This window comes from Micromesistius poutassou (assembly GCF_964030765.1).
Source record: "Micromesistius poutassou genome assembly, chromosome: 17".
Taxonomy (NCBI): Eukaryota; Metazoa; Chordata; class Actinopteri; order Gadiformes; family Gadidae; genus Micromesistius; species Micromesistius poutassou.
In genome coordinates, this window is record NC_140287.1 from 5938043 (window position 1) to 5961439 (window position 23397).

General features: G+C 44.0%; 2 protein-coding genes across 2 annotated transcripts in view; both read left to right on the forward strand.

Moving 5' to 3' along the window:
• The first annotated feature begins 2422 nt into the window (after positions 1 to 2422).
• LOC311362461 (potassium channel subfamily K member 5-like) lies at positions 2423 to 13117 on the forward strand. Its single transcript, XM_084482316.1, has 5 exons — positions 2423 to 2876; positions 9073 to 9184; positions 9722 to 9888; positions 10010 to 10178; positions 10405 to 13117. The coding sequence occupies exons 1-5, from the start codon at positions 2691 to 2693 to the stop codon at positions 11427 to 11429; spliced, it is 1659 nt and encodes a 552-aa protein (XP_084338442.1). The 5' UTR covers positions 2423 to 2690; the 3' UTR covers positions 11430 to 13117.
• A 4400-nt stretch (positions 13118 to 17517) lies between these two features.
• The window catches only part of rab3gap2 (RAB3 GTPase activating protein subunit 2 (non-catalytic)), a 22458-nt gene continuing 16578 nt past the window's right edge, over positions 17518 to 23397 (forward strand). Inside the window, exons 1-11 of the mRNA XM_084481696.1 lie at positions 17518 to 17885; positions 18813 to 18904; positions 19324 to 19441; positions 20075 to 20156; positions 20475 to 20522; positions 20674 to 20749; positions 20930 to 21031; positions 21676 to 21775; positions 22099 to 22197; positions 22655 to 22803; positions 23273 to 23355. Coding sequence (XP_084337822.1) covers positions 17777 to 17885; positions 18813 to 18904; positions 19324 to 19441; positions 20075 to 20156; positions 20475 to 20522; positions 20674 to 20749; positions 20930 to 21031; positions 21676 to 21775; positions 22099 to 22197; positions 22655 to 22803; positions 23273 to 23355 — 1058 coding nt within the window. The 5' untranslated portion in view covers positions 17518 to 17776. The remainder of the gene's footprint in view (positions 17886 to 18812; positions 18905 to 19323; positions 19442 to 20074; positions 20157 to 20474; positions 20523 to 20673; positions 20750 to 20929; positions 21032 to 21675; positions 21776 to 22098; positions 22198 to 22654; positions 22804 to 23272; positions 23356 to 23397) is intronic.

A 23397-nucleotide genomic window follows, 5' to 3' on the forward strand; every position in this document is an offset into this window, starting at 1 on the left:
TTTGTCAAGGTCCGGCTACGCAGCCTTCGCATCCCACTCTCTCCCTCTCTGAGTCGACAGTAGCTGCCTGCACATTACTGAGGCAACTGTTAGTTTGGTATGGTTTGCACGTCGTTAATAATAAAACACCCCACTCGTGGATCAATGGGTTTTCGTTTAATGCAAGAGGCGTGTGCATTCAATGCAAAAATGTGTCACACTGGAAAATCAAGAGGAATCAGAACAAAAACTGATTATTTCAACATATATCTGAAAAACCTTTGAACGTCCAAAAAACAAGACATTTCCTTTTGAAATTGTCCTCACACCTGTGTGCAAGTTGGTTTGCACAGTGGCCAGTCTCTCTCTGGTTATTCAGGCCGTGTTGTCACAACCAAGATAGATTCTAATAGGAAGGTGACGAAAAATAGAATCGCTACAGATAGGACATGTTGATAGTGCACTGAATTGAGGTGTTGTTTATCAGTGTTGTGAGCCCAGGGGCTTTTAACACTCAGCTTTTAACACAGCATTACCTGTCAATGGGAAGAGGCGATCCTTTAGTCAACACACTGAAATGACAAGAGCACATCTGAAATGCGCCCTTCGTGATATGTCTGTTTCACAGACATATCATGAAGGGTTTGTTGTGAACCATTCTTGATTCTGCAAAACACACGTGTTCTGAAAAACAACAGCAATTTGTGTGGATAATTTTTTTTTCTTGTGTGTCTCGTTTTTCGCCTGTGCCTAAAACCGCTACTGCTTATAATGCTTGCGTTATAACCGCGGGAGGAATTGTTGATTGTTTGGCAGAGTTAAACTTAAATAAATTGCGTTAAAATAAAAATAAATAAGAAAAGCGGAATCAATTTGTCGCGCTCGTTGTTGAATCTGTGGCGCTGTGCCACACATTGGTCTATGTATGGGAAACACTGTGTAGGTTTGTTTGAAATGTTCAATCTCAAGCGCAATGCCAATTGCAACCTCACACATACAAAGTCAATTATTCCTCTTGGCAATATTTGCTATTATGGCTGTTTGTGATGTTTTGCTATATGTTTTGTATATGACTGTTTGTGGAGGTTTACCCTAACTACTTGTCTTGCTGTTGTATTGATATTGATTTGATCTTAAAAAAATTAACAGTGCTGATTTTCCTGGCATTTTGGCAGACAGGTGTTACCTAAACCCTTATTCTCTGTTGGGTTCCATCGTGACTATTAGTTTGTGTAGTGCTACACTTTGTGTGTTCTCTGCTTTCCATCTTCATTTTGGAGTGAAGAAGTGTATGCAGGGTTCAAAGGGGAAGATTTTTTTTCTCATTTCCAACCTTTTCTTCCGTGTAGATTAGCTTTACCTGCCTATCCACCATTGAGTCTGTACATTTTTTTCCTCCATTCTCTTTTAAAGATCGGATGAGGTGGGCCCATACATATCTTCGCCTTGGGTCCCCAATATGCTAAATCCGCCACTGGGTATCATCAGTAAGATTGATTTGATTATTGCTCTTCATACACATATAATGTATGGCCCATGGCCGACGGTGTTTCTTCTTTCTTTTATTTATTTTTTTAATCATCGCAATATCATCAATATGAATCAATGTAGGCTATCAATGGGTTAGGGTTAAGTGAGGGATAGCCGACCGGAATGGTAGCGCAGAGGAACATCTTTTTGTGGCCCAGTATCTTCTCAAGGCGGACGTGAAGTAGCGGTTCAGATGATTTGATCAGATGAACTGTGGAGGAATCCAGACGTGTTTGCGTTTGATATTTGGAGGCTTCATCGCGTCTCCACACAGTAAATAGCAAAGCACCCGGGAGCAAACAGTAGTGCGGCTTGAAGTTTGCACACAAAAATCGAAGAGACAAGAACTCAAACTCAGCGAGAAACAACGACGTGCGCGACGTTAGACACGCGCACATGCACGAATACGCAGGCGCGTGCACGTTTCTAACACTCCCCAAACGATGGCACATCCTGCCTACTTGGGCCTACATTGTTTATTTGCATTTAGAAAGATAAAATAATATTTTGTATTTAAAACAGAAATGATTTAATAGGAATAGAGTCCACTTTTTGCTTTTAGTTTCTTAAGTTAAATGCAGTGTGGAGTAAAAAAAACTAAACTAACTAAATGGCAAGGCCTACTGTACCCCAGCTTGCTTGAGAAATAAATTCACTTGGGGGTTTCGTTTCAAAACGCACATTTGGAATATAAAAAGTACAATTCATATCGTGCATTTCAATCGTATAAACATAACACATCCATAGCAGGACAAAATATAAAGATATTACCTGGTTAGAACTGGTGAAATCGGGGACGCCCATTGCCCAATTTAGGGCGGATCCTGTACTCGTCTCCACTCCCCCACACAGTTCACTAGTCTAGTGAGCAGGAGTGTTCCTCTAAAGTTACTACAAGCGACACACGTGGAGAGTCAACAACTGAGCCCACACAGTGGCAGATCTTTTCAGACGCTCTTTCAAAAGTTAAGCCCAATTGATGAGCACTTTTATTCTTTTCATCTGTCGAGCTAATGCTGCCCGAGGTGGCAAGTTTGACCACTTCTTCAAGAGACTCGTGCGGAAGAAAAGACTCCTTCACCCAAAGACCAACCTGTTGAGCATGTGCCCTGCATAGCCAAAGGACTGCACCAGGGGCCCCTCTCCCGCGTTCTCCAGCCCTCGATTCCTTGTACATAAGTATGGTAGATAAGGGTCCCCTCTTAACTTCGGCAATAATCTTCTACCTGTCCATTGGGGCAGCAATATTTCAAGTCCTTGAAGAGCCTAATTGGAAACTCGCTGCACAAGACTATAAGGTCGAAAAAGGGAAAATACTCCTAGCCTACCCCTGTCTGTCAGAAGATGATTTGGACAAAATACTCAAGGTATGGTGGCACATTTATTTTACTCGTTTCCAGAATTTGTGTTGCATGTGTTTTGAAGTTGTATTTTATGTTTTGAATGAGTACAAATTAACCTTAAAGAAACCTTGATTGCTGTTATTGTTAATGGCATAAGCACCGTTCTGCTCTGTTGAAATAGTTAACGTTAGTCGATAATGTTGTGATTGTGTTGCATTCCACTGGCCCTGCCGCCAGTGGTATGCTGTTATTGTCCACGCTGTGTGTACACACAAAGCCAACGTGCAGGTGTTTTGTTTGCCGCATGCTGACATGTAGGAGTTTTTCAACTCTTACTTTGTACTACTTTGCGCTTGATGATGCAATAATCAGACCTGCTCATCTTCCACCGTTTGCGATTCATGCATAATATCAGTTCCAAGATTACACAATACTTCCTTCCGCCCTGACGCTCTCGCAGCAGTATTCATGAGAATTTTTCCATTTTGCGCACGGGTTAAGGAAATTACTTTCCTTTTTCTAAAGTAGTAAAAAGGCAAAACTGTAGCACTTTGTCTTCACTTGCTTCACACCTGCAAGTATGACCACAGACAGGCATGTCTCGACGAGTCTCCTTCCCCCCCCGACCCAAATCTCCATTTGAAGGATTTAACACACACACACACACACACACACACACACACACACACACACACACACACACACACACACACACACACACACACACACACTCTGGCCCCTCACTACAGGGCCTCCCCGCAGTAGAACTTTAGCAGCCCCTCCGAGGCTCATTTCGCTACAGCTGCTGCCAGAGAGTAGGACTGCTTTTTCTGTTGGGTTGAACAGCGATGCAACATGGCAGATCTAATATTTACCCACTAGTTAAATGGAACCAGCCCCATCCAACGCGCCCACAGTCGCAAAACAAACGTTTCGGCGCATAAATGCAGACATGTAGATTCCAGTTACCAAGTGTTCTCCACAAGAAGCCAATGCCTTTTCTTTTTAAACCTTGCTGTGGTTCACATCAACTTGGATACTTCGAATTTGGATATACATAGGCCTCCAGGAAAGACAATATCCGGAGGAGGTCTGCATCACTCCTCATTAACCTGCATCATGCAGATGTCATCTTCCTTCCTTTGTTGCATCGTCAGCCAATTTGTATTGTGGAAACTTTCCCCCAGTCTGTTCCAGTTTAAACAGGGTTTTGTGGCTCTCATGGAAAAAGTAGAATTGGCTTTCTTCACTTTATTAACACGGGTTTCACTGCACCCTGTAAAGGACCTTGAAGTGGTATGTTTCACACATTGGATTTTATGGGCGAGTGATGTTGGCTCTCTGTAAAAGTTAAGACAGGAATCGCTGCATTGTCGCTAATACATTAAAAACACAACCCACCACTGGGATACTGGCACGCAGAATGGCATGCATAAGTACTGTTTTTGTCCCCCTCTGTGTGCAGTGAGGACAGAGGTAGCCGAATGCGTCACAAAGTTTATCCGCCGCTTGAAACTGTAATTAGGGGGATTGAGGCAAATGCTTGCAAGTTTGCAATGCGTGTGTATCATCTGTGGAGAGCGGATCCACTTATCCTATCAAGATCAACCGTTTTGAGTGTTCACCTCAGTCGCTGGATCCTTGACTTCCTGCTTATGCTTCAGTTGTGTATGTGGGCTGCTTGCTTGCTTATCTAAATCAATTATATAATATTTCGTATATTTATGTTTTCTTGCTTATTGAGAAACTGAATGGAGGTACATTTTTCATAAACACTGCACACTTTTTGGTGTTTTTTTTCATCCATTTCTTCAGATAAATCTTTCCATTCGGTTTCTCAATAAGTCACGTTGTCACTGACTCATCATGTTTGGAATCGCCATGTCAAAGGGAGATTTTGAGAATACTTTCAGGAACATGCCTGGCTGAAAGGGAAATTTAGCATTTGTATTGCATAAGAGGATTTGGTACCTCCTAGCTGCCTTAAACTAAGTGATGGAGAGATGTTATGCTAAGCGGGTCGTTGGTTTAAATGGGATAGCTCCTTGGTTGTAGGGGTGTTGTTTTGTCTCGTAGAAATAGGTCCCTAAAGATTTTTGCATGGTGATTAGGTTAGGGTTATCAGACATGATGGCTTTCAGGAAACCAATACACAACCGTGTTGAACTCTTCCTCTTCCAATGCAAATGCAAATGCAGTTGGTGGGTTCTACAGAAAAATCAATCAAAGTTAAAAGCTACAAGGCAGAAGATGTTATCAACAAGTCAATTTGGAAGAAGCCCTTGTTCCATCGCTCCTAAACTGTATATGCCTAGACTGTTGAGCAGCTGCTACGCACACAGCTGTGTGTGTGTGTGTGTGTGTGTGTGTGTGTGTGTGTGTGTGTGTGTGTGTGTGTGTGTGTGTGTGTGTGTGTGTGTGTGTGTGTGTGTGTGTGTGTGTGTGTGTGTGTGTGTGTGTGTGTGTGTGTGTGTGTGTGTGTGTGTGAAGAATCCACTGCTGTCGCCTGCCCATTTGATTCTATACCAAATCAAGGAGAGGTAAAGAGCATCATTTTTCCTAGTCTGCAGTAGTGCTAGTCACTGTTGGTCGGCAGCATCACATGTTCAGTCTCACATTAACCATATCCTTTCAATTTCACACGGTACACCCTCCCTGCAGTATTTGAAAGCTCAGCCTGCAGTCCCTTCAGCTCCCTCCCACAATACCAACGCCATACATCTGAAATTATTTTACTTTTTTGCGTTGTATGAAGTTTGGTTTTTCAAAGTAATTTTTTGGTGATGCGGCTGACCAACAGCTGTTGCAGTTCTGTGCACATGCCGAGTGCTGAAAAGTACCTTGGGACTGAAGTGATACTGCCCAGCCAGCTGTCCTGATAACAGGTGTGTGTGTGTGTGTGTGTGTGTGTGTGTGTGTGTGTGTGTGTGTGTGTGTGTGTGTGTGTGTGTGTGTGTGTGTGTGTGTGTGTGTGTGTGTGTGTGTGTGTGTGTGTGTGTGTGTGTGTGTGTGTGTGCGCACACTTTGCCAGGGGAATAACAGTTGACAATGTAGAAGTGAAAGTGACACTATTAAACACTGATATTCATCACACAAAGAGACATTGAACTGCATGTAGCTCATAACACAGTGTAAGGCTTCTAAGTTTTTACTGGGGTTGACTAAGTGAATGGTAATGCAGTATACTAGCAGGAGCTGGATATTAGAGTGGTTCGAAATGCTACAAAACCACAGTAACGTGCATAAACTTGTTTTTACTCTTAACAACACAGCTGTGATAGTGGATGATCAGCTTTTGTTCTCAGTTGGTGTCCCAGGATTATAAGCCCGTTTTCCCCCCTCCCAAAAGCAAGACTTTCGTTGACTTTCGTTAGAGAATTACTCTGAAGACCTGGATTGGCGTCATTGAGCTGTTTTAACAGCCAAAGCCCCAATTTGCCATCAAGAGTTTAATGTTCTATACTTAACACAACTGTAACACTGTTTTCCATCATCATACCGTTAACATGTGGGAAACATTACTTTATTTTTACTAGATGGCTAACCACGGTCGCTTTTGTTATTGGTATCACTTTTAGTCAATTAGGTATGGCATAATTAAGTTAGTTAAACAACATCACAAGTTGGCGATTAAACTTTTAGAGCTTATTTTCTGTTCTTCACACAGCCATTCAATTAATTTAAGGACACAGGCTGGCTGTCATTGATGAGTTCAAACGGTGTTCACTGTTAAATGGTTGTTAAATGTAATTTTCCCCCTGCAGTGTATAGGCCTGGTACTACAACCATCACAAAACTTTTACTGTTCTACCACAATTTTCCCTCAATGCAAATGGGAAAAGATATGAAGAGCAAATTGGTGTGCTCTCTTTTTGATCTGATGCATAATTGCCAGAAACATTCTTCATTCATAATATATTTGACACACCACTTTATACTTAACCTCAGTCCTGATGTGGTCTCTTGTAGCTACAAATTATCTTAACAATGAGATGGTATAGTCTCGTTTTAACATTGTAAACCACGTTCTTTACACAATAGCAGGGAAAAGGAACCTAATGAGACTTACATTTTGTCTCTCTTAATATCCAGTCTTGTGTTTTTTGTGCTTTTACACCCTTTTTTACATAAAGTTTGACCTTTTTATTCATTCATATCTTGCACAACTGTAGAGGCAGCAGGTGAGGACCCAGTGTATCTAGCTGCCGCCCCAAAACAGGGCTCCCAACGGCTTGCTGGAGCCAAACTGGCCACACACAACACATTCTAGGCAGTTGTAAATCACAGCCTGACCACTGACTGACCTATTTTAATGGTTTGGTCACCATGTGACCTTTTTTAAGGCGTAAACTCAGAGGATCCTAACCTCAGGTCATGTGATATCCTTCTTGTTTGAAGTCAGGATGGGTCACTGCTAATGACCCTAACTCCTAGTCTTAGCCACCTTGGGATTTGTCATGTGAGAGAATGCTAGGAATTAATTATTAACAACTAAAGAAAAAAGGCAAACTTTGAGGAAGTACACACTATGCCCTGTGTGGTTTTGTTTGCGTCCAATGTTTTGGCTTTCAGGTCTTAAACTCTGCCCTTTTTTCAGATTTGTCTTCTTCATCGTTAAAACTACAAAGTGAAGACAAACCTCTCAGTCTACAGAACAATCCATGGAATTTACAACCCATGGCGATGAGACAATATTTGATGTTTGGTTACAGGGAGGATTTTGTCCTCCCTGTCTCATGAAAAGGGGGGAAAAAGGTTTGAGTAAATGATAGAGTAGTAGTGTACAGTGATAGTATTGGTTTACTGTGTGTGTGTTAAATGTATTTTCTGGTTGGGACACTGCAAGTGTAACGAAGAACCAAACGCCGCTGTAGATGTGCAAACGTGGTGTCTCCACACCACACCCGTATATGTATGGATACACACAGGCATTGTGTTGTATCGTGCCAGTCTTGCCGTGGCGTCAGTGTATGTGCTGGAGGCGGTGAGAATAGGTCACTTAACAGAGGTGCAATGTCCCCGCTCTGTTAATCTCCAGCCACAGCTGAGCGACTGTGCTTGTTGGCGGCGCTGCAGGCGTCACAAGACCCTACGGAGGAGGCTTGTGTTGAATCAGCAAACGAAGCGACACGTCTCCTCTAGTGCTGCTTAATTAGAGAGCAGGACCGTCGCAGACCAGCTATCATTACAGAAACCAAAAGTCTTCTAGCGCTTAAGTGTAGATTTCAGAGGCAAACTCTTCCAATGGAGGTAGTTGTGAATGAATGGGATGTATATGCTATGTATGCTTTGTCCCGAGGTCTTTTTGCGTTAGATTTTCTTGTTGCACATGGGTTTATCAGGGATGTGGTATTGAATGGGATAAGGTGGCTAACACTAGGTAGACAGAGATTACCCACATGAATAAAGGGGAAACGTTATGACCGTATGCCATGCTTGTTTCCACCTGCTGGATGGGTTTGACAAAGGGGTCGGTAGCTTTCACTAGGTTGGGATAATTGTTTTAATTTAAATAACGGTGTGGTGATCGCAAGTGTGAACATTGAATGGGGATGTTTTTTTTATCATCTGGTTTCATCATATTATTTAATCATTTTTCATTTACTGCTGTATGGGGGAAAAGACCTCCATTATTTTTGAAAGAAAATAGTGTGAAATCTGCCTGTTCAGTGCACAGGCCAAAAAGCCAGCAGCACTTATTCCTTTTGCAATCTGCAACTGGCAGCATTCATATATAAAACATTGAATATCAGTATTATGTCTCTCAAAACACTGTTCTGGCCAAATAGTCCCCATTTATGAATCGGCTTAGAGGAAAAAAACTGTTCTTATAGGAAAATCATCATGCGCCGGCCAACTCCCAGCCACAAGGAACATAAAGCCACCTTGTATTCTTCTCTATCTTTGGTTTGATGGGAGAGTAGATCCTCTCCCTGCAGATTGGCAGCACAAGTGCCGGTATTGACTGCTTACAGTACCACTGGCCCCGGTGCGGTACATGTGTAGAACGGGCACTGGTCAACTTATCAGTGCGTCCGTGATAACATCAAAAGTATCCCAGGAGGAAGGATGTGGTTGGACAAAACAAAATGTCCCCCACTCTGCCCCCTTCCTTTTCGCCTAAAGCGACTTGGATGGGTTACAATTCAGTGGCTGCTGCTGTATTTGTGGGATTTGTGTGTTTTCCTTTAACCCATGCCGTGGGATTTTCCCTTCTCAGGTGGTGGCCGACGCCTCTGGCCAAGGCGTCACCATCACGGGCAAAAAGACCTTCAACAATTGGAACTGGCCCAACGCAGTCATATTCGCGGCAACAGTCATCACCACAATCGGTAAGTGTTTTTCCATTTCATACATTTCAGATGTAAGGGCAACAGGCAAGGTGTGTTAATTGTATCGTAATCGCTCCAGCTTTGTTGACCCCCTTTTTGACTTTGTTCCACTGGGCCACACTCGGTATTAGATATTGTTTGCCCTTTTGCCTGTGCTAATCCTAATGCACCAAACAACCTATACAGATAAGATGGAAGCAGTTGCGGAGAAGCTGTAATCAAGGGTTCATTAGCAAGCTTTTTATAGCATCGTTTTCGTTGTCTTTTATAGCCATGCCAAATCTATTTTTGCAATTCTTCAAACAGAGGTGGAAATTCAGGTTTCCCAAAGTAACCGTCCTTTACTGTGTTTCTAGTCGACTGACTGAATCAATTTACCTAGTCGGATGTACATCAAAGAGTGTAGTGCTTTAATGAGGCACAAATACGACAGGACTTTTTACCTGCTGAACCAAACTAAACTGCATGTACTATACTCAACCTAAAGTGACCTGCAGCACATTCAACTGACCTCACACTTTGCTGTTACTTTTGAAGGCTATGGAAACATTGCCCCCAAAACACCGGCAGGCCGGGTGTTCTGCATTTTCTACGGGCTGTTCGGCGTCCCGTTGTGTCTGACCTGGATCAGTGAGCTGGGGAAGTTCTTTGGTGGCCGGGCCAAGCACCTGGGCCAGTACCTGACCAAGAAAGGTCTTTCACTGGTAAGCTCACCAGCCTTATCCACTATCACCTGTTCTCACAGGCATGTTTGTTAGGGTTCGACTGAGCTGAATAAATTTCTTATGGTTTTGGTTTGTCTTCTCTTTTTTTGCCCTCTCGCAGAGAAAGGCCCAGTTCGCCTGCACGGCCATTTTTGTTCTTTGGGGCGTCCTGATTCACCTCGTCCTCCCACCATTTGTGTTCATGTCCCAGGAGGGTTGGACATATGTGGAAGGCTTGTACTTCTCATTCGTCACTTTGACCACAATCGGCTTTGGAGACCTAGTAGCAGGTATGTCCTGGTCATGTGTTATAGCTGTTTTTGGCCTTGAGAGACTCCGTATGGAACCAATAGTGTCATTAGTGAATCCCTAACCATGATATTGTGCATAGAGAAAGGATCAATGGTAATTATGCTAACATGTGCATGTATGCAGATCTCGTAATCGTGTCTTGGTTAAATATGACTACGTCAATATGAAATATAACAACTCTTTTCCTTTTCATCGCTCTGTCAGGCGTGGACCCAAACACGGATTACCCCACTCTGTACCGCTACTTTGTGGAGGTGTGGATTTACCTGGGCCTGGCGTGGCTCTCGCTCTTCTTTAACTGGAAGGTGCGCATGGTGGTGGAAGCCCACAAGGCCTTGAAGAAACGCCGCAAGCGCCGCAAGCTGTCGGTGGACGAGCTGCGCCATACCAAGGAGGCCCACAAGGCCTCCCTGCGGCTGACGCCCACGCCCAGCGACGTCAACATCTTCGGCTTCCTGTCCAAGAAGCAGGAGGGCTACAACGACCTCATCAAGCAGATCGGGGCCAAGAAGGACCGGGGCCTGAACGGCAGCGCCTGCGGCTCCCCCACGGACGGCGGCGGCGGTGGCGGCGGCGAGGGGGTCTCCAAGGACATGAGCCGCTCCAAGAGCTGCAACGACTCCATGACGTACAACGGCCACCCCATCCTCAGCCTGGAGCAGTCGCCGCGGCAGAAGCGGCGCTACAGCTTCAGCGACCGTATGGGCGTGGCCTTCTCCAAGTCCAAGAGCTACCTGCTGGGCTCGGACAGCGGGCTGCTGCTGACAGACGACCTGGCGGAGGCGGAGGCGGAGCAGGACCGCATGTACGAGAACCAGCTGGACAAGGACGTGGACCCGGAGCACGGCGGGCTGCTGGGCGGCGGCGGCGGCGGGATGGGCGGGTCCAGGAGGTGGGACTCTAAGGAGTACCAGCCGCTCACCTTCCAGAACGCCAACATCACGTTCATCGACGAGGAGAACTTGTTGAACAATAACCTGGAGGCCGAGGACGGAGAGGAGGAGGTGGGGGACGACGACGCAGAGGATTACGACGACGACGAGGGAGAAGGGGGCGCCTCGAAGGCCAAGTCGTCTGTCACCACGTGCGACGAGAACGTTTGCGAGTCGGAGACGGATTCCAAGGAGGAGCAGGAAGGATCGGTGTTCACCAGCGACGGGTCGGAACACAGCCACTCCTACGAGGAGCTGGTGGAAGAATATGCAAAGGAGGATAACATGGACCTTTGACAAACCGCCATTTCAGCGGTCCCGTATCTTCTATTCTTCTGTTGAATCTAAGGAAAGAAGGACAATTTCAACAGGTTTTTGTTTTGTGTTAATATTATTATGCAGAATGACCACATTTCATCATCCTAGAGACTTGATTATGTTGTGCTATTTTCCAAACAATATATTGATAGTCCAGGGCCCAGATCCTGCCCTGGCAATGAATCAGTCTGGATGAGCACTAACATTGAGGTTATTTATTTCCTTTTTAGTTTTAACAAATTCGTGGCACCATTGAAATATGTCTTGTTTTTATATTGGAAAATGACAGGAAAGGCAAACTTTTCTGTTGCTTTTATTGGATTGCCATTGGTCTGTCTTGATTTATATTCACCATATTGGTGCATTGCTATTTATTAAAATGAAGGATTAGTCTATTATTCATGGCCATCATGGCTTGTATATCTCTGACATTGCACAATTCAACCGAATGTCGCGGGCCGTTTAAAGTCCATTTCGGTTGAGATTATCTTTCAAAAACCTGAGCCAGCAAAATTTCTTCAAATGAAGGGCTAAGGGAGCCATAATTCTTATTCTTATTTTTCTTATTTATAGCTGGGTTTTGCCCAGAACAAATCCCTGCTTTTCATTGAAAGTAGTTTTCATGAGCAAGAATGTCTCTGTGTAGATTTGAGTTGTACAACTGATCAAAATGTATATGCAAAGTGTTTGACGCGAGCTGCCTTGTTTGTTGTGGTGACTCCACTACCGTGAATGGTTATTTCAGAGCCACAACGTACCCTAGTAGAAAATTAGATCCTGTAACCTGTAACCTCCATGGTAAACTCCAGTCTATTATTTTCGGTAGATGAAGTGAAGTCGCCAGACTTTTTTTTTGACACAGCTGTATTTGCCATGGCTGCGTGCCTGTTTGCGGACCCTCCATCATGGGGACACGTTTAAAAGGGGTTGCAGCCCCTGGCACTCGCAGCAACACCCGTTGGCTTTGTGTTTGCCATGTCAATATTGTCTGCATAGGTAGCACTGCTGCTGCTGTGCTGGAGAAGCGGCATTGGCCCTCCTTGTTGGTTTTAGGGAGGCACGATTGACATGATTGATCTCAACGCATCATGTTTTGGCTATACCAGGGTCAACCTGCAGTCGATCGATCCGCTCTTGACGTCAGCGCTCTCGGTGGTATCATGGTGGCTTTCGGTTCTGTTGTTTTTTTTGGTCCCCTGAGCCAATAAAGGACAACTTGGTCAGGAACTTCGTCAACTCAAAAAAAACCTCAGCCTCCTGCCCCTAAAAAGGCGGCATACTTCAAACAGTGTTACTCCTCAAAGAAGTTTGGCAGGGCTGTGCTATTTGTTCCCAGGCCTTCGTAGGTTTCACCCCCAGTTTTGAATGTGCGTAGCAATCAATGTAATGCATATGCTGAACTGATCTGAAGTGAAGTGTTGATTACGCAGATGGGGTATGTGCGAACGTATACTTATACTATACTGTCTTAATTTTCAACAAATGACTTGTGCTTGTTATGGAAAATGTTTTTATTTGTGATGTTATTCCATTGTGTTTAACCAACTCCACGTATTGTCCTTTTTTATGACTAAATTATTCTCGTTGTATCTTTTGTATATACAATCCCAGCAAAATGTATATTTTTCAAATAAACAATATTAATACAAATAATTGATGTAAATGCTTTTTCTTGTTACAGATCGTATGAAAAGGCAATTAAATACACTGAAGCTATTGGAACAGTATTGGTGTTATGAATGACTATATTATCTTTGATTTTTTTTCCCTTTTTGGTGAAACATGTAGCACTGAATGTACTGATACAAAAGGACAATCATGACCTTTGCTGAGCTGGCATGTGACCGTATGCAGCACAACTTATTACTGCCCCCCCCACCCCCTCCCGGTTTCTGAAATATTTTGAAATTATTTAATCCTGAGACTTGTTGTGTATCTCGTGACTTTCATAACACCATTTGTCTTTGTACATCCAAAGTCAATCCATTCAGAAGCAAACAAACAACAATAGTGTTTATGGTTTTGGAAGGAATGGGACAAAAATGGAATATGACATACAATGAAGATATGGATCTTGTCTCGGATCATTAACATAATACTCGTCTGCTCAACACTCATGTCGTAATCGCAAGGCAGAATACTTTGCACTATTATTCAGTTTTTGTTCTTTTGGGAAATATTTCAAAATAATAGAGGTGCATGGTTTACTGTTCAGTGGAGAAGATTAGATCTTGCATACCAGCCAATTGTTGCCTTAGACAGAGAATGTTCACCACTGTCTGAATGAATCTAGCTACGCTACCTATTCATGGGTTAACACTGAACTAAAAATACACCATCCGTGCTTCTTTTCAATCACATTGATAAGCTCCTTTGAGTACTGTTAAAAAATAAGATGAAAATAGACACTAGTAGCTACAAAGAAAGGATGGGCTTAGGGATTGTGTAAAAGTGCTTTGGGGGCCTGTGAGAGAAATGTTATTGATTTGCTAGACAGCCCTTACACTGGCCTCTGCTGCATTGTTCACTGAATCAGAACGAAGAACGCCTCGAGTGGCAGTATGCTGAAGACTCGTGGTGGAAAATGAGTTGCCGTGGTGTTTTCCCTTCCACACAGAAAGGCATCCTCTTTGAACGGCCTCGACATTACCACAAATAAAACACTAATTACTCTATTCTATTCTATTTGTGTTATGAAGCACGATTAGAATATATTTAATTCATATTGGAGTTTAGTTAAGATTTTAATGATATACTTTTTTTGTCTGGAGGTTATCATTTCGGCAATGTTGGATCGCATTCTGTCATGACTTCAAAACTGTGATCAGAGAGGTCATGACAAAGTTAAGATGATCTACTTAATACAATCAATACAAGCAGATTCAATTGACAGAATTGCCTGTATTCAATTGACAAACAATTACATTTAGTGATCACTGAAAAAAAAACATAAGCCTCCTCCACATAGTTCCTGTCACAAGGTTAACCCCTATACAAGTTCAAGATGCTGTCACAGATGAAAAGGAGCAGGGGATGGGAGTCCTCTCCTCCATCCACACGATGTGAAGCCTGTTCTAGATGGTCTTCACTGTTCTCTTGGAAGAAATATGAAATAATAGAATAGAAATAATAGAAGAAATAATAGCATATTGATTAAAAAGGAATTGGTTAAGAGAGAGAGAGAGAGAGAGAGAGAGAGAGAGAGAGAGAGAGAGAGAGAGAGAGAGAGAGAGAGAGAGAATGAACCTGTTGATGGCTTGCATAACTTCTTGCTCCAAATATAAGTGTTTTATTTCAGGTCATCAAGTAGGTAACAGGTAAAAAAAATGGACTATTGGACTTAAGCTGTTCTGTTCTGCATGCTCGTGAGATTATACTTTGTCAAAGCCTTTCAGATTGAGTCAGAATTGCTATCATCAACACTTTGACTAGTCATAGCAAAAGTTGAGTAGCAATGTAACAATGTAGCAATGTAAAAATTGAAAAAAAGAATGTGGTACGATGACATAAAACCATAGATGCAGCATAACAGGCCTTTAAAAGTACAGATCAATTGTTTAAAATGTTATTAAAGATCCTTTGACCTCTTATGAAATATATTGTAGAAAATGTAAAATGTAGAAAATGACCATGTGCTGGATTGCTCCTACAAATGAGGAATGTTTTAAAATGACCAATAGCAGTTGTTTGAAAAAAAACATGCTGTGTAATGATCATTTAAAAGATGTGTGCTAGGTTGAAGGTGTATCACACAGCCTATGAAGTCTTCCCTTAATGTGTTTAAGAAAAGAGACCCCTGTTTGTACGTAAGAAACTAGTTGGTTAAATGAATGCATTTCCTTGCATTTCCTGTGGGTGTGGATTTGTGTGTGTGTGTGTGTGTGTGTGTATGTAAGTGTGTGTGTGTGTGTGTGTGTGTGTGTGTGCACTTTCTGTATGCGGGTTGGCTGATTATGCAAACAATTCTGAAACAAGCGATTACACAAGACAGTAATTCCTTTTCGTTGAGTTGACTTTGCTCGAAATAAAAAGCATACGAGACTACGACAGGATAGGTCATTGACAGGTCATTGATATTAATTAATAAATTACTAATTATTTATTATTAATTATTAATAATTAATTATTATTAATTAACTTACACTAGTTAGCCACGATTCCAAAATATGTGAATAAATGACTGAGTCTGTGTGTGTGTTCTCATTCACCCGCTGCCCAAAATGAACAGTCCAAAGCATCATATTCTCTGCACCATAAAAGCAGTGCAGTTTTTCTGCGTGTTCATTGATTTTGCATTCATTAATCATCTCGGTAGGCCGCAGAATGGAACACCTGTGCTCGCACTAAAGTTAAACAACAACAGTGACGCTCAAGGTGCCCGGGCGGGCGCAGGGTCCGCTGGCTTCCAATGGTCAGCAGCATTTGGAGGGATATTTATAAACTTCCGCCCTAACACCCTTTTGTGTTGTGACCCTAGGACGCATCTACGCACGGACAAAATGATGCGAGCTCACTTCCTTGTCAACAAAGGAAGAGTGGGAACCAGATGTGGAGCGGTTCCTTTGGCCCGTAAAACACTCACAGCACAACAACAAGTCCCTGGGCTGGGGTTGAGCAGAGGAAACTTTTGGCCCGGAGGATCCAAGGTCCCCCCCTAGCACCCAATTGTTTCCTGAATTTCTTTGTCCAGCCTTCCAAAACGGAAACTTTTGGGCACCCCCAGAGTGTGTGTGTGTGTGTGTGTGTGTGTGTGTGTGTGTTTTAACGTATGCGTGTATGCATATGTGTGTGTGTGTGTGCGTGTGTGCGTGTGTGTGTGTGTGTGTGTGTGTGTGTGGGTGTGAGCGTGTGTGTGCTTGTGTGTGGGTGTGAGTGAGCACATGCATGGACGTGTGCGTGTGTGTGTGTGTGTGTGTGTGTGTGTGTGTGTGTGTGTGTGTGTGAGAGCATGTGCCAGTGTGTGTGTGTGTGTGTGTGTGTGTGTGTGTGTGTGTGTGTGTGTGTGTGTGTGTGTGTGAGAGCGTGTGCCAGTGTGTATATGTGTGTGGTGGTGTGTGTGTGTGTGTGTGTGTGTGTGTGTGTGTGTGTGTGTGTGTGTGTGAGAGTGTGTGTGGGAAGGTAGGATGTTGAGGTGAGGGCACGCTGGCACGCTGGCGATATGCCAGACGTATTTACAGTGTGTAAGAAAGGATGGGAACCAAGGCAAGGGCAGGAGATTGTAGTTTGTTTAGAGTGCGTACGGTTCATAGAGGATACACATTGGTTTTGTTTTGACCTTAACAATATCTGACCCCATCCATGTAATTTTATATTGGGCCAAGACTAAACTAGCACAGGCCATCAGAACAAATGCTTTTATTTTTTTCTTTTATTTTTATTTCCAAAGAATGAAATACAAATGTACGTATATTAATGTGTGACGGCAGGCACTACAAAGACATTCTGAAGTAGAAACTGAATAAAAAAATGACTTATGGTAAAATAAACGTCAGGCTCTCTTTATTGTTCTCTTCATTAAACATTACAGGCCAAGCTGCCTGCCTATCTTATAAATATATGTCTCGTCTCTCTCTCTCTCTCTATATATATATATATATATATATATATATATATATTTGTTATAAGAAAATATTTCAGGCACAAAAGTAATCCAAATAAATACGTGGGTTCTCAATGTGTTCAAACAATATTGTTTTGAGCTGAGTGAATATATAATTGAATCGTTTTTTTTTAATACAAGACATTTTGGACAGAAAATTGTAACTTTGCTTCAACCTAACGCCCCCTAGTGAACTTTTACAAATGAATTACCTCATTTTGTACATCTCTCTCTATATATATATCACCTACCTACCCTATACTTTCCATAATCATATTAATAAAGGTCCAATACGATGGATTCTTATCAAATATAATATAATAATATAATATAATATAATAATATAATATAAAATAATATTACAAATATTTGTAAATGATTTGCTTTATAACGGCCTTTACTTTGAAAGCTAAACATCCTAACCCGGAAATACATCGTGTAGTAAAAATGCGAACGATGTGTCATCAACAAAGCGTAAGACAAGGGTGGGATTTCTAATATTGAGAAATCTAGGGACAAATCCAACGTACTAATACATTTACAAGCTTTCCATAGAATAAAGTAAGAGCTAAGGACTCGATGAAGGAGCTGTCATAAAACAGCTGGGTGTCTGGACCTGCAGAGATACTCCTCCTACAGTGGACTGCTGCTGCTGTTAGCACACAGGCTAACTGTGAGCTGTGTTTATAAACCCTGTCCATCTGGGTCAGGACGGGACGGGACAGAGATGTCCTGCTGCTTGTTGGAGTTCTGTCGTGTCCAGGATCTCAAAACTGTCAGAGAGTTTTTATTCCAAAACCAGAAACCTGAACCGCCGGAGGATAACACTCAAACTGGTAAAGTGTGTATGGTCATCTTGCGACAAGTGAATAGTTGGATAAGTTGTCTTTATTTACAATAAACTTGTAGGCTACATATGGACTTAATACCATCAATGTGTATCGCTATATTTTGAGCATACTTACAAGAAACAATGTAAACATTGCAATGTTTGGCATTATATTTCTGTACCAGCCTTCCTGACAACGACATGTCAGAAGGTGAGAGGATTCAGAGACATGTCGTATTGATGGACATCCTATCGAATATCTCAAGTGCAAGAGCCTGCAGATGCATGCATGCATGCACATCCTATTACACGGATGTACTCCAGTGTTTTTTCGCCTGGGCATATGTTCAATACAGGAGCCATGTACAGCACTATCTGGTGTATAATGCTGATCAGTGAAGGACATGTGGCTACAAAGGGTATTCCTATGGGCGTGTATCGGATGATGTCTGGGTGTTCTTATGGCTTAACTCAAACGTGAGTGAGGGAAGAGAAGAGAGCCACAATAGAAGCCAATGCTCCGGGGGGGGGGGGGGGCTCTGCCCTTTATAGAATGAGTCATCCCACATCAGGCACCTGAACAGATGACCAGACAACGCCTTGGTACAGCTGAATCATACATTGTCACAGAAAGACCAAAATACACTTGGTATGGCATGACACTTGGCATGACACCCGAATATGAAACCCAAGGCTACCTTTTACCTGTAATTCATCTTACTCTGACACACACACACGTACACACCCACACACGTACACACCGCAACCAGTAAAGCAAGCTGGTCAAATGCTCAGCCAGGCTTTTAACATTTTCCTTCCTCCTTCGCCCACCTTAACACCAGCTCTATCTTCTTTTCGATAGTCACCACCACCACCACCACCACCACCACCATCAACACTAATGTGTTGTGTGTTGTTTCTTTCCATTCCCCAGCAGAGAATGAGCTTTCGTGGGACACTTCGGACTGGGAGTCGGCCTGGGATCACCCAGAGGAGCCAAAGGGAGATGGCAAGACCATCTCCACGGTGTGTGCTGATACACTACAGGCATCCTCTCATTCTCTCTTCTTCTCTGTTAATACTACCATGTCTTTCTGGCTGGAGTTTGATTCCAGACGGTTGCCCTACCGACCACTTTGTCAGGCTCTTGTGTCGTCAGTACCACTGTATGATGTATGGTATCTGCTGAATGTGTGCTCACTGGCCTGTTAGAGACTTTGACTTGACTATAACATTTAGTCACATTCATCATCATCTCGGTAATAATCGAGCAAACCAAACAATTTCTTGTCAAATAACTTCAAATAACACACTGACTTCTGCTGTGTTCTGACTCTGAACTCTGTCTCAGCCAGCCTACCTATAAAAGTGGCTTTGGATCCAAGCATCCACTGATGTTCCACATATAATAATCAGTGATTCCCTGCCTGTTCTCCGGTGTGCAGGTGGAGGAGGAGAGTGTGGGGCAGAGCGCTCCCTGGATGCAGGACTGCGTGGTGGCCCTGTCCCCCTGCTCAGACCTGCTGGTGGTGGCCCGCGACCACAGGGCCGTCTTCCTCACAGGTCAGGAGAGAAAGACAACCACACACACACGTGGTTTGGGGGGTGGGGGTGACGCGGCAGTATCCATTTGGATACTGCGGCGATACCTGGGGCTTGTGTACTGTATTTTTTTTTTGTTATGTTTCCCGTCTACCCTGTGTATTATTTTTCTGTCTCAGGTTTCCCCGCTGACAAGCAGCTAGTTGCAGCTTTTTTGGGGCCTGTTCCTATTTCATATCCTGATTACAAATGAGATGTATAATTATACAAGTATGATTGCAAGATGAATAAAAACACATTGTATCGCATCGTATCGTATGCGATTAACCTACACACACACAAATTAGATTAACCTTCACACTCCTCATGTAAATAACTTTTAACACATTCCCACAAACGTCCATATGCAAATATGGCCAACACCCACACCATCCATATGAGCACAAATAGCCTTTCCTATGACATGCAAATTATTCATACTACCTATCTACAGCCATTCTCTCTCTCTCTCTCTCTCTCTCTCTCTCTCTCTCTCTCTCTCTCTCTCTCTCTCTCTCTCTCTCTCTCTCTCTCTCTCTCTCTCTCTCTCTCTCTCTCTCCCTCTCCCTCTCTGTGTCTCTCTCTCATGGAGGATTTGTTTTCCTGTTCCTCTAGCTAAGTGGCGTTCAGGAGACGCTGGCCGGGAGGAGATGACACTGGCCGTCTCCTGGAGTGGAACCCTCAGCACTGAGGACGGGTCAGAGAAGAGACATTCTTATTATTCTCTTTCTTCTTCAGTTCATGAAGCATCACTTTTGTGAATTGGAGTTCTTAAAAACCAATACCAATACAATTTTGATCGTGAATCACAAATTCAATCGTAAACCTAAAATGTAATGGAAGACGTGTGTTTAATTGTAGTGCATTGACATTGAACTTGAAATTTAGTTGTACTATTTTTAAAACACTGATAGGCAGCACAATTACTGACTGTGAACATGTGGTTAGCACACAAGCTTCCTGTGGTTGTGGTCATCCTAACCTCTCCCGTTGTCTGGGTCTGTTGTATTTATAGGGAGTGTGTCAGCAGTGTCATCTGCATACCTCTGGCCAGCCAGAAGAGGTAAGAGGCGTGTGTGTGTTTGTGTGTATGTGTGAGTTCATAATATCGTGTGTCACAAAAGCGTGATAAATACACCTGCATATTACATTGAGATTTGCGTACTTGTTGTGTCTCCCTGTAATAGTTTGTTTTTGTGTGTGTGTGTGTGTAGAAGCTCAACGGGACGACCTGATTGGACCTGCGTAGTCGTGGGATTCTCCTCAGGTTATGTTCGCTTCTACACAGAGGTACGCCATGCATAAAGTCCTGTGGTATATATTGCGATAGATAATACATCAATGATTTTTTGAATGCACCCACCCATATGTGTAACGTACAGCATTGGCACTCTTTACATGGACGGTGAGTTGCTGAGTGAGTGCGGTTGTCTAATCCACAACACTGTGTGCTGGTGTGTGTGTGGTCAGTACGGAGTCCTGCTTCTCTCCCAGCTGCTCAACGAAGACCCCGTGCTGAGACTCAAGTGTCGCACGTACGAGATCCCCCGTCACCCCGGCGTCACGGAGCAGGTGGGACAACTCACTCACTCACACTCACTCACTCACTCACTCTCTCACACTTACTCTCTCTCTGTCTCTCTCGCTCACTCACACTCACTCTCTCACACTCACACACTCACTCACTCTCTCACACTTACTCTCTCTGTCTCTCTCACTCTCTCACACTCACTCTCTCACTCACACTCTCACTCACTCACTCACTCACTGTGTGAACAGAGTGTGTTCAAACATCTTCCTACATCCTTACTGCAAATGGTCACATGGCCACACGTATGTAAAACACACAGAGATAGAAGTGTGTTTTCATTGGCTTATCTCGGTTTCTTCAGTGTTTGCTCAGCCTTCTTCACTGACTTGATGATACGGGGTAAATAGGATAGTATTTCACCGTTTGTCAGTATGTTTATGGGCTGGGTTTATGGGCTGGTCATAAGTGTAAGCACATGCATTACACATTCTCACACACACACACACACACACACACACACACACACACACACACACACACACACACACACACACACACACACACACACACACACACACACGGTTGTGAATCCACAGACAGATTTAGATCATTGAACTATAAATCCCAACGTGGATCCTGCTAGCCTGGAGGCTAACTCTCCACGGCGGCCGTGTTTCCTCCACAGCACGAGGAGCTCAGCATCCTGTACCCCGCCGCCCTGGTCACCATCGACGGCTTCAGCCTCTACCAGTCCCTACGCGCCTGCAGGAACCAGGTGGCCAGAGGTAGTGTTGCAGCCAAGGGCATTGGCGACGCATCGTATAGGTCTACAGTGAGGGTTGTGAGAGCGTTGGGAAGTGTTTTTACACAACATGTTAATGGAATGGAGCCTTCTTCCCTTGCTGGCTGGGTGGACAGAGACTCAGACACTGAGAAAATAAGTGATTCTGCACAAGGCTACCACATATGCATTTTCACTGTTGCATAAGGAAATGCATATGCAATAGGCATGTAGATACGACGGAAACTGAAAGGACTGTTATTCAACCATTCTCTCGCTCTCGCTCTCGCTCTCTCTCTCGCTCTCTCTCTCTCTCTCCACCCCCAGCGGCGGCAGCAGGCAGCGACTCCATCCAGCCCCCTCCCCTGGCCTACAAGAAGTGGGGGCTGCAGGACATGGACACCATCGTGGACCACAGCAGCGTGGGTGAGAAGGGGAGACGCAAAGCACGGCCAATTTAAACCGGCTTTGGGGGCGGAACGCAGAGGGAACGTGGATAACGTGATGTGCTCAAACAAGGTGGTAGGAAGTACGTGCAACCCGTCACGGAAGAACGTGCACCCGACGTGGTTGTGTTTCATTTATTTTTAGGTTTGATTCCCGAAAAGGTGGCGCAGTGTTTTTGGTCACGTATTAGTCAAATCCAAAGTGGACTAACCCTAAGTCATCGGGATATCTGTACACGCTTTTCCAGTGGAAAACTTGGCTCTTCCAGGCAGTAAGGAAGGAAGAGAGAAAACAGATGCCTGATTTTGATGAAAGGATGAGAGGGACGTCAACAGTTTTGCCTGGCTAAAAGGATATGACTGGGACACACTGAGGAACACGTACACGTACGTGCCTTCCCCTCATTCACTGAATCACCTGTCTCTCTCTCTGCCAGGCATCATGACCCTGTGTGTGTTCGACCAGATGAAGAACGCCTCCACCCTGGGGGGTTTCCACGCCACGGTGAAGGCAGCCCCCCCCGCTATGAGTCAGTACATCACAGTAGGGGGGGGCCCCTACACGGGCTTCTACTACGCCATAGAGGTAGGACTCACTGGACGCCACGCCAGGGGCTGATTTCTATAGACGCAGGAGAGACGCACAAGTGGGGCCCGTCGAAATGAACACTGAGTTGAAAGGGCAAGCGTCAGAGCAAGGCTTGACAACAAAGACAATGAAAAGCAGGTCGGACTGTAATGCCCGCCCTGCTGTTTCGGCAAACACAATCACGGGTCGAGATAGTGCGTGTGAGAAATTGAAATAAAAAAAAAAGCCATCGCTTATGTTGATTCCACACACACACGCCCTCGCTCACAATCACTCACTCACTCACTCACTCACTCTCACACACACAGGGTGATCATTAAGTCAAATGAATTGAAAGGTGTACATTATATTCATCATCTTGTGATCGTATCTGCGTAGTGATGTGTGGAGCTGAGCGTGCTGCTGACCAGTCCTTTGTTTCGTGTGTGTTTCTCTCTCTCTCTCTCTCTTTCGTCTCTCTGTACAGGGGAGCTCCCAGCCTCTGCTGTCCCACGTGGCTCTGGCTGTGGCCCAGCAAACTCACCTCCGCACTCTTCAGCGCTGCCAGGTGTGTGTGTGTGTGTGTGGAGGAGACGACACTCGGCGGTCGTT

What these genes read in the sequence shown, in the direction of transcription:
- LOC311362461 (XM_084482316.1), top strand. Translation starts at nt 2,691, where the DNA reads ATGGTAGATAAGGGTCCCCTCTTAACTTCGGCAATAATCTTCTACCTG. An exon ending in AACAGTCATCACCACAATCG is followed by an intron (nt 9,185 to 9,721) that starts GTAAGTGTTTTT and finishes TTACTTTTGAAG; the next exon opens with GCTATGGAAACATTGCCCCC. An exon ending in CTTTGGAGACCTAGTAGCAG is followed by an intron (nt 10,179 to 10,404) that starts GTATGTCCTGGT and finishes TCGCTCTGTCAG; the next exon opens with GCGTGGACCCAAACACGGAT.